This window comes from Hemibagrus wyckioides, linkage group LG17, assembly GCF_019097595.1.
Source record: "Hemibagrus wyckioides isolate EC202008001 linkage group LG17, SWU_Hwy_1.0, whole genome shotgun sequence".
Classification (NCBI taxonomy): Eukaryota; Metazoa; Chordata; class Actinopteri; order Siluriformes; family Bagridae; genus Hemibagrus; species Hemibagrus wyckioides.
The window spans coordinates 3,733,502-3,743,846 of record NC_080726.1 but is presented as its reverse complement, the minus strand read 5'-3'; the positions used below and the strand labels follow the sequence as shown (position 1 = coordinate 3,743,846).

The 10,345-nt window shown below is 41.1% G+C and overlaps 2 protein-coding genes across 2 annotated transcripts; both read right to left on the bottom strand.

The window, feature by feature from the left end:
- Window positions 1–1,006: 1,006 nt before the first annotated feature.
- LOC131368244 (olfactory receptor 4B13-like) lies at window positions 1,007–3,799 on the bottom strand. Its single transcript, XM_058414243.1, is given in 3 exon segments — window positions 1,007–1,974; window positions 1,977–2,084; window positions 3,736–3,799. Coding segments are annotated over 3 exon segments (1,140 nt in total).
- A 2,500-nt stretch (window positions 3,800–6,299) lies between these two features.
- On the bottom strand, window positions 6,300–7,259 carry LOC131368243 (olfactory receptor 51I2-like). The gene has a single exon (XM_058414242.1). It carries the CDS (start codon window positions 7,257–7,259, stop codon window positions 6,300–6,302), a length of 960 nt encoding a protein of 319 aa, XP_058270225.1.
- Window positions 7,260–10,345: the final 3,086 nt, after the last annotated feature.

Genomic DNA, 10,345 nt, shown 5'->3' with positions numbered 1-10,345 from the left:
ACTAATTAGTAACTGCTTATGAAAGATGCATGGGCTATGGGGTATCATTTACAAAAAGCTCCAAAAATGATTTCAAATGAGGTTCATACATCTCCTGCCAAAATTATATTCCTTGATCTTGCCTGAAGTAATGTATTTTCATGACTAAAATCACAAACTAACCAAATCACAATGCACAGAAACATAAATTTGAGGTAAAAGCATGTGTGGTTACTCAGAGTAAAAGATACTTCCAAATTGCTAATTCAAACATACAGCTAAATTACATTTCATCTTGCACTGTGTTGAATTAGTTTGAATGTTTCAACAATATAAAGTGTCTTAAATTTAACAGAACATTATTAATATTATTATTATTAATATTAGAAGAAGTAGTAGTAGTAGTAGTATGTACAGCCCATACATATATTTTTTGTAAACATTTAGTCAATTATGTGAAAGCCATTACCAGAATGAACATTTTAAATGTGCCTGTAAAATCTCATGCACCATTTAGTAAATTTGTGACCTTTACAAATAATGAAGGAAAATAGTTCAAGCCAATGACATACTCATAAAATAATGGACAGTTGTATCTTTTCAAGGGCTGCACTGTTACAAATAATGCTTCAGTAACTTCAGTATATTTTGTTAATACTGATATAACAGAATAGGTGATTGAAATTCCTGGATTAAATAAAAATTTTTATACTTTTTGTTCATGCACATCTCACTTGCAATCTGCTAGTTTTTATGACAGGACATTAAATGTAAGCCTCCTTACAATCACTTCTCCTCATGAATCTCATGTAGTGGGTTTATAATGTAAATAATGCATTATATAAGATTATAAACTGTATATAACTGATTCCTTATATAGATAGTACAGAATTTGCTAAATAAGTGGATTAGATTAAAGCTAATAAACAACCTTTAGTTTTAGATAATGTCAGCATAATTGTTTTATTCTATTACTATTTATTAACATAGCAATATTATGAGAAAAACAGGTATTTATTCTTTTAGTTCAGGTCCTGTTAACTAGAAGATATCTTTGTAAGAATTTAAAAATTGGTTTCCGAATTTCCCTTGTATTCAACCCATAAATTAGAGGATTAAGTAATGGAGAAATGACAACAGCTGAAACACCAAAGGCCCTTCGTAAGTGCGGAGATACTGCTTCTAGCCTGTGAGAAATCAGTAGTAAGAATGTATTGACCTCAAAACTCAGAAAAACAACTAAATGTGTCCCACAGGTTTGCATCGCCTTACTAATAGATTTTGCCTGTTTTGTAGAAAGACAGGTAATTAGGATTTTAATATATGTTATAGATACTATCAATATTGAAGGGCCTTGTACAAGCGCTATAGTAAACAAGCCATAGTAGTTAATCACTCTTGTATCCTCGCAGCTCAACTTCATTAAAGATGGATTATTACAGTACGTGTCCACTATATATGTCCTGCAGATTTCTTTGCTTACTGTGAGTGTGAGTAAAATCACAATTATAGAAAAACTTAATGACCAGACCATAAAAATAAGTTTCACCAAGGTACCTTGGGTCATCAGATTGTGGTATCTCAAGGGCTGACAAATAGCAACATATCTATCATATGCCATTACAGTGAGAAATAAAAGTGATACAGACCCACAGAAGTGAATAAAAAATCCTTGCAAGGTACAAGCAGGGTAGGAGATTTCTCTAGTCTGAGACAAGATACTACAAACCAGCTGAGGGTAAAAAGAAGTAGTTGCTAATACATCATTTAAGGACAAATTAAAGAGCAGTATGTACATAGGCTTATGCAGATCTCTTTTTACAGCAATAGTCACAAGTAATATAGAGTGAAACAATAAAATTAAACAGTATGTGATGATCCCAAAAATGAATATAGTAAAAGCACTGGAGGGTGGTATATCCAACGATTCCATTGTCAGAACTGTCATGAAGCGTGTTACATTTGAATAAATAAGAAATGAGCGTTCCTCCATTGTACCTATAAGGCTGGAAAAAATAAAACAAATAACAAAATATGGGTCAAGTATTTAACACAAGCAAATTGTTTTGGATTTGAATTGTTACTATTTGCTGTCTGAGAACAACCTGATAAGATTAAGTTTGTTGGCAACTAATTCTGTGAAAGTGCTTTGGCATTACAAAACCCAGAAACTGAACGTATCTGAAGCAACAGCGAGTCATTATCATTACTCGGCCATCCATTCAGAGGCCTCAATTATTTATCTCTGCTATGCTTATCCCACAGGTCAATTTTTAAATCCCAGTTGACATGAGGGAACATGGGACTGTGGGTGTATAAGGAATCCTCTGAGTTTTGCACCTAACAATGGAAAAAACAAAAATATTGTTAATGTGCAAGCCTGTATTTTTAGGTGTCCATTAGGAAACATGGGAATAAAACATCATGTATTTTACATAGAGTGCAATACCCTAAACCCAAGACTTACCTAGAGTACCGCTGCTGTGTAAACTGGCTATGGGACGCTTGCATGGTCAATTGTTTTGTTTTACTAAATTTGGAGTATGACCTTTAAAATCCCCAGATTTCAAAGGTTGTTTGAGAGGGCACCAGCACATGCAAAACAAGCTCACTATTACAATATCAAGCTTTGTTTAATATTTCCCATTTCACCATAGTCCATTTAATGTTTTTGTGTTTTTTGACTTCAGTTTCTGTTCCCTGAGTTCGGGGTTCTCACCCCTGTTAATATTTGTTTGCTTATCGCCCTTACTGCCTATTTATTGGATTTTGACTTTGGTTTTGGATCAAATGCTACCAGTTTTACAAAATCCTACTCCACCTTCATTTCCATCTGCCTCCATAGTTTAACCCTGCCACGTGACAGAATACTTCACCTTAGCATGGATGCAGCAATAGCAACATGATCATGCCAGCCCCTGAGTTCATCTTACTCAACCAGTGGTTTGAGATACTGCTTCTGGCCTCCATTGATGCAACTGAAAGACATCTGAAGGTTTTTCCCCCAGTGTCAAATTTATTTTTAGAGCATTGTGGCCACAAGCCCACAGAGGAACAGTGGCTAGAGTTCCTATTGTCCATGTGTCCAGGCCAAGCTCATTGCTGGGGGAGCTTGTGGTGTTATATAGAAGCCCTGGTATCAGAGGTGTAGTGGACTTCATGCACCAACTTAGTGGGGTATTCATGGGCCATGAAATTGATGCCCATCTAGATTAAATGGGGAGGGTCATCCTGACAAGAAACACAAAACAAACTCACCCAGTCACAAGCTACAATCAGGCTGACAGGCAGCCTCTAACACAGCACTCTCTTCAGAGGCCAATGGGATGCAGCTGACAGGGTGATCTCCCAAGCCATTTTCCTAGTCCCATTCTAGGCACTGTTCAAAAAGTGACCAGATCCATAAGTCTCAGACCTGTTCAAGACAAGACCAACAGGAAGGTCTCCAATAGAGAGCTCCAAACCCTGTTCCACTATGAGACCAACAGGGTGGCCTCCAGCACAAAGCCTCTCCAGAGGCCAGCAGGATGGCATCCAATGTAGAGCTCCAAGCCCCATTCCAAGATTAGGTCAACAGGATGACCTCATACACAACACTTTCACAAGGCCAACAAGTACAGAGCCCTAAACCCCTTATCAGAATGAGGCCAAAAGTATGATCTCCAACACAGAGCTCTCTCCACATATCCACGAGATGGTAATCAATGCATAACTCCAAGCCTTGTTCTAGGCCAGGTTCCAAGCCCTGTTGCACACCAAGGCTGACCTGGCAGCCTCCCGAGGACTTCTTGCAAGCCAAGCTCCCTGCAGAGGCAAACATAGCAGCTTCCCAGACCCTTTTGTAAGCCTAGGTTTCCTGCTGAGCTGACATAAAAGTCTCATAAAAGTAAAAGCCAAGGTTAATGTGTCAGCATCCCAAACTCAGTTGCAAGCCATGCTCCCTGTTTAGGCCAATGTGGCCAAACCCTGTTCCTGTCCCAAACCCTGTTCCAATCTGTTCTAAGGATGGCATCCAATACAGAACTCCAAGACCCAATCCAAGATGAGGCAGATAGGACGGCCTTAAGCTTCAAGCCCTGTTCCATGATGACGCCAACAAGTTGGCCTCCAGTGCAGACCTCCCATTCTTCAATGAAGCCAAAAAGGACAACTTCCAGCAAAGTGCTCTCTCCAAAGGCCAATAAGATGGCACCCAATACAGAGATCTCAGCCCCATTCCAAGATGAGGCACACAGAACAGCCTCCAAAATAGAGCTCCAAGCCCCATTTTATGATGAAGCCAACAAGGTCGCCTCCAGCACAGAGATTTCTACAGATGCCAATGGGACAGCATCCAAAGCAGAGGTCCAAGCCTTGTTCCATGATGAGGCCAACTGTTCCAGGTTCCAAGCCCTGTTCAGAGCTCTCTCCAGAGGCCAACGGGATGGCACCCAGCACAGAGGTCTCAGTCCCATTCCAAGATGAGGCAGACAGAACAGTCTCCGAAGCAGAGCTCCAAGCCCCATTTCATGATGAAGCCAAAAGGGCAGCCTCCAGTGCAGAGCTTCGAGCACCATTCCACAATGAGGCCTGTTCCATGATGAGGCCAACAGGGCAGCCTAAAATGCAGAACTCTTTAGAGGCCAACAGGGATGGCCTTCAATACTGAGCTCCAAGTCATGTTTTAGGCCAAGTTCCAAGCCCTGTTCAGAGCTCTCTCTAGAGGCCAACGAGATGGCACCCAGAGGTCTCAGTCCCATTCCAAAATGAGGCAGACAGAACAGTCTCCAAAACAGAGCTCCAAACCCCCTTTCATGTTGAGGCCAAAAGGACGGCCTCCAGATCTCCACAGCTCTCTCCAGATGCCAGTGGGATGGCATCCAATGCAGAGGTTTCAGCCCTGTTCCATGATGAGGCCAAAAAGGAAGCCTCCAGTACAGAGTTTGCTTTAAATGTCAATGGGGTGGCATCTGATGCAGAGGTCCAAGCCCTGTTCAAAGGTGAGGCCAACATGGCAGCCTCTCATACAAAACTCTCTCTAGATGGCAATATGGATGACCTTCGACACTGGGCTTAAAGAACCTCTTCCATGCCTAAACCAACCTGTTGACCTCCAAAACCATGTTCCAAGCCCTGTTCCAGGCCTTGGTCCAAGCCTTATTCAATGCTGAAGCCAACTTGGTGATCTCCCAGACCTTGGTGCAAGCCAAGCTCCCTGTAGAGGCCAACAGGGCAGCCTCCCAGGCCCAGTAAGCAAGCCTAGGTTCCTTGCTGAGCTGACATGACAGCCTCCCAAAGTAAAAGCTGTGGGTTTTGTGGCAGCATCCAAGACCCAGTTGCAAGCCATGCTCCCTGTGGAGACCAACGTGGCCAAACCCTCTTCCAGTCCCAAACCCTGTTCCAATTTTTCCAGTAATTCCGGAAAATGTCCCAGTTGCTTATTTTGAATTTTATTCTTATTGTTGTATGCATATATTCAGCTGCTTTTTCAAATTAAATTTTTTAATATTACATACATATATATTTAACAGGAAGCTTGTCAGATTACACTGTTCATACTGTTCAAAGTGCAATCTTATTAACTGTAATAACATAACTTAGCTGCTGCTTCTTTATGTCTTTATAATTAAACTCTCCCATCTGATCAGGTTGTTCAATATTTGTACTTCTTTTTATTTATTTTTTCCTTTATTATTTGTTGTTCTCTTTTTTATCCTACAAAGAGTGACATTTAATTTTATTGTAGCCATAGCGTCTTTGATGATTTGCTCTCATGTTTTTGTACTCAGTTTCCCTAACTTCCATGTTCTCGTCCCTGCCTGTTGATGTCCATTTGCTGTTTGTCATCCTCTGCCTGTTTTTTCTGAAAAAAAAACAAGCATCTGGAAAATGTTGTAAATGTAACAAATTTAAGTGACTTTTATAAATGATGAAGAAAAATGACAGAAACCACTGATATACTTTGCATAATAATGGACAAGTGTACTTTAGTCAATTTAATTTGCACTGTTAGTTAATGGAAATACTGTTAATACTGTTATAGAGCAAGTAAATAAGTGAAAACTTATATTTTCAAATTATACCAGCAGTAATTTATGTCAAAGGTAGAATCATAAACATATTTACATAAATTTCAGGCTGTTATTTGAATACATGCTTTTATAGAAATTATAAGATACATCTGAACTTCATGTTCAACATCACAAATTTGATAACATTTAAATAGCAAAGTAGAAATACTGCAAAACCTTGAATATTCATAATTTATGTTCATCTTTCCAGACTTGTTTATGTGCTGAATTGAAGGAAAAATATGCATATGATTTTTAATTAGTTTCCTATTAAATAGCAGAAATCTTTTTTTGGAAAAATGTAAACACTGAGTGTCTGATTTCCTTAGTTTTCAACCCATAAATTAGAGGGTTAAGAATTGGAGGAACAATAACAATTGCAACACCAGAAGCCCTTCGTAAATGTGGAGATACTGCTTCTAATCTATGAGAAACCAGTAGTAAGAATATGTTGACCTCAAAACTCAGAAAAACAACTAAATGTGTTGCACAGGTTTGCATTGCCTTACTAATAGAATTTGCCTGTTTGGTAGAAAGACAGGTAATTAGGATTTTGATGTATGTTAACGATACCATCAGTATGGAAAAGCCTTGTACAAGAGCTATAATAAGCAGGCCATAGTAGTTAACCACTCTTGTATCCTCACAAGTTAACTTCATTAAAGATGGATTATTACAGTAGGTGTCCACTATGTGTGTCCTGCAGATTTCATGCCTTACTGTGAGCACAAATAAAGCCCCAATCATAACAAAATCTATGAACCAGGCCATGCAAATAAATTTCACCAAGGTACCTTGTGTCATAAGACTGCGGTATCTCAAAGGCTTACAAATAGCAATATATCTGTCATAAGCCATAATGCTGAGAAATAAAAGAGATCCAGTTCCATAGAGGTGAAGAAGAATGCCTTGTAAGACACAGGCAGGGTAGGAGATTTCTCTGCTCTGATACATTATACTACCAACCAGCTGAGGGTAAAAACCTGTAGCTCCCATTAGGTCACATATGGACAAATTAAACAGCAGTATGTACATAGGTTCATGCAGATTCCGTTTTAAAAATATAGTCACAAGTAGCATGGAGTGGAAGCATAAAATTAACCAATATGTGATTATCCCAAAGCTAAATGCAGATAAAACAATGGATGATGGCATGTCAAATGATTCCAAGGTCAGAATTGCCATAAAACGAGTTAAATTGAAATTACTAAGAGATGTGTCTCCCTCCATTGCAGCTCCAAGGCCTGGAAAATAGTAATAATATAACAAAACATGGGTAAAAATAATTGACATCGGTAAACTGTTTTGTTTTATGACAGCTATGTTTTCTTACCTAGAACAATCTGATAATACAAAGTATGATTACAAATAATTTAGTGAGAGTGCTGCAGCATCATGAAACCCACAGACTGAACACATTTGAAGTGATGTTGTTCATCATCATTACACAGGCATACACAGAGTGGCCTAAAATATTTGTATCCTTGCATGTTCATCCCAGAGGTCAAATGTTTTTCAAATTCCCTAGACTCTCGGTTACAAGGGACTGTGTGAGGATTCCTCTAAGCATTCTGTTTGGGGGGAATTTGGGGTGGGGAGGTTGGGCATTGTCATATTAAAAAAGATTACGTGAAAGATTATTTTCAGTGAATTTGGACATATGAGCAAGAGATGATGTAATGTATTTTGTATCTGTTTGAAAATAATGTATTAAATACCTCTAATAATATATATGGATCTAATAATATAATATTGCATGCTAAATGGCTTTATGCATGCTTGATTTTTAGGTTCTCTGTACTGCTCTGTTTAGAAATGACTGTCACACTCACACCACCGAGGGGGGCTAGGTAGAATCAGAAGAGTTGCACAGTCATGCCCATGTAGCAGCAGTGCAAAATTGCAGTTTCTCAGATTTAAGAAACATTCATGAATATTTTGAATCTTAGACATTTCTTTTGAAATGGTATTTCACATTAGGTGCCAAGCATTTCCACAAACGATGACCTCCACAAACCAGCAGACTATTTTTCCAAGGCATGCAAACTCATCCCACTCAAAGGTCTACCTACAGCCCTTGAAGCAGCAGAGGCAATATTCAACAACATCTTCAGATACTTCAGCATTCCTGAGGACATGTTGTCAAATAGAGGGCCTCAATTCATTTCCAGGGTATGGCGCAGATTCTTCAGACTGCTGGGAGTGTCGGTGAGTTTGTCATCCGGATATAACCCGCAGACGAACGGAAGATCCAAGAGGTCGGGCACTACCTCAGGGCCTACTGCCACAACCACCAGAAGAGCTGGAGCCAGTACCTTCCTTGGGCCAAGTATGCACAAAACTCTGTGTCAGGAGTCTACCAGACTCACACCCTTCCAGTGCATACTCGGTTACCAAACACCACTATTCCCGTGGACAGGAGAGCCGTCTGAAGTACCATCCATGGATCATTGGTTCCGAGAGAGTGAGAGGTTATGGGACTCAGCTCACATCCATCTGCAGGAGGCAGTCCAGGTGGATGTCCATCATCGAGACACCCTTGTTTACCATTCAGGTGATCAAGTTTGGCTCTCCACTCCAGACATCCACCTGCGACTACCCTGCAAAAAGCTGAGTAGGTCCTTTCCGCTACATAGGTCCTTTCACCATCTACGAGTTGACGAGGCGGCCGTCTTTAATCCCTCATTGTCTGGGAGGGGTATGACCTCGAAGAAAGGTCTTGGGTGGACCAAAACTACATTCTCAACCCTTCATTACTCGATGAATGCCACCAGCTCCACCCGGACATCCTGCTCCTAGAGGCCACGGCCGCCCTTGTCGTCATTCCCAGACATCTGAAGACACCCGTGGGGGAGGGGGTGCTGTCACAGGTGTAGCGGCCACAGCCACAGTACCAGCCACTCAACCACGCCCCAATCACCGGAGTACTTAGCACCTGCATCCAATCACCAGAGCACTATGTATGCACACTCACTCACTGGTTCATCTTCTGCTATCAAAGGTACTCACTGTGACTTCTTCTGAGGCCCTGTGGATGATTGTGGACACTTACCTGTGCTACTCCTACCTCGTTCTTCCTTGGGATATTGGACTGTGCATTTGCAACCTGGAGTTACAGATGAGACTGTTTTGGTGCGTTTTCTGAGTTTATTATTTCAGCTGTCGTTCAGAGATTTCACCGATAACACTGAAGCTTGCACTGACACTAATAAAGAGCCTGCATCTTCCTTGTCTTCGTTCTTGGTGAACTGTGACAATGAGAATCTTCTTGCACCACTACTGAATATTCACATGCTCTTAACCCTGTTCCTGAACTGTCACACAAGTTTTCTGCTGACTTCAGTATTACAGTATATTCAGTAATAGCTAATTTTGTTGCTCCTAGCTGATCTACATGCCTCTTGTCGGACTTGCCCTTCAACCAGACCAAGTAACTACCTGGACCTAACATTCTTTCAATTTCTCCTAACTTCCACTTCTCTTCCCCTCCGGGAAACTTCTTCAAAAATACCTTCTGCTGTGGATAAAATGCTCTCACACAAGCTGAACATCTTGTTTGCACTTGCTGCTATATTGCCAAAAGTATTCGCTCACCCATCCAAATAATCAGAATCAGGTGTTCCAATCACTTCCATGGCCACAGGTGTATAAAATCAAGCATCTAGGCATGCAGACTGTTTTTACAAACATTTGTGAAAGAATGGGTCGCTCTCAGGACCTCAGTGAATTCCAGCGTGGAACTGTGATAGGATGCCACCTGTGCAACAAATCCAGTCGTGAAATTTCCTCGCTCCTAAATATTCCACAGTCAACTGTCAGCTGTATTATAAGAACGTGGAAGTGTTTGGGAACGACAGCAACTCAGCCACGAAGTGGTAGGCCACGTAAACTGACGGAGCGGGGTCAGCGGATTCTGAGGCGCATAGTGCGAAGAGGTCGCCAACTTTCTGCAGAGTCAATCGCTACAGACCTCCAAACTTCATGTGGCCTTCAGATTAGCTCAAGAACAGTGCGCAGAGAGCTTCATGGAATGGGTTTCCATGGCCGAGCAGCTGCATCCAAGCCATACATCACCAAGTGCAATGCAAAGCGTCGGATGCAGTGGTGTAAAGCACGCCGCCACTGGACTCTAGAGCAGTGGAGACGCGTTCTCTGGAGGGACGAATCGCGCTTCTCCATCTGGCAATCTGATGGACGAGTCTGGGTTTGGTGGTTGCCAGGAGAACGGTACTTGTCTGACTGCATTGTGCCAAGTGTAAAGTTTGGTGGAGGGGGGATTATGGTGTGGGGTTGTTTTTCAGGAACTGGCCCCTTAG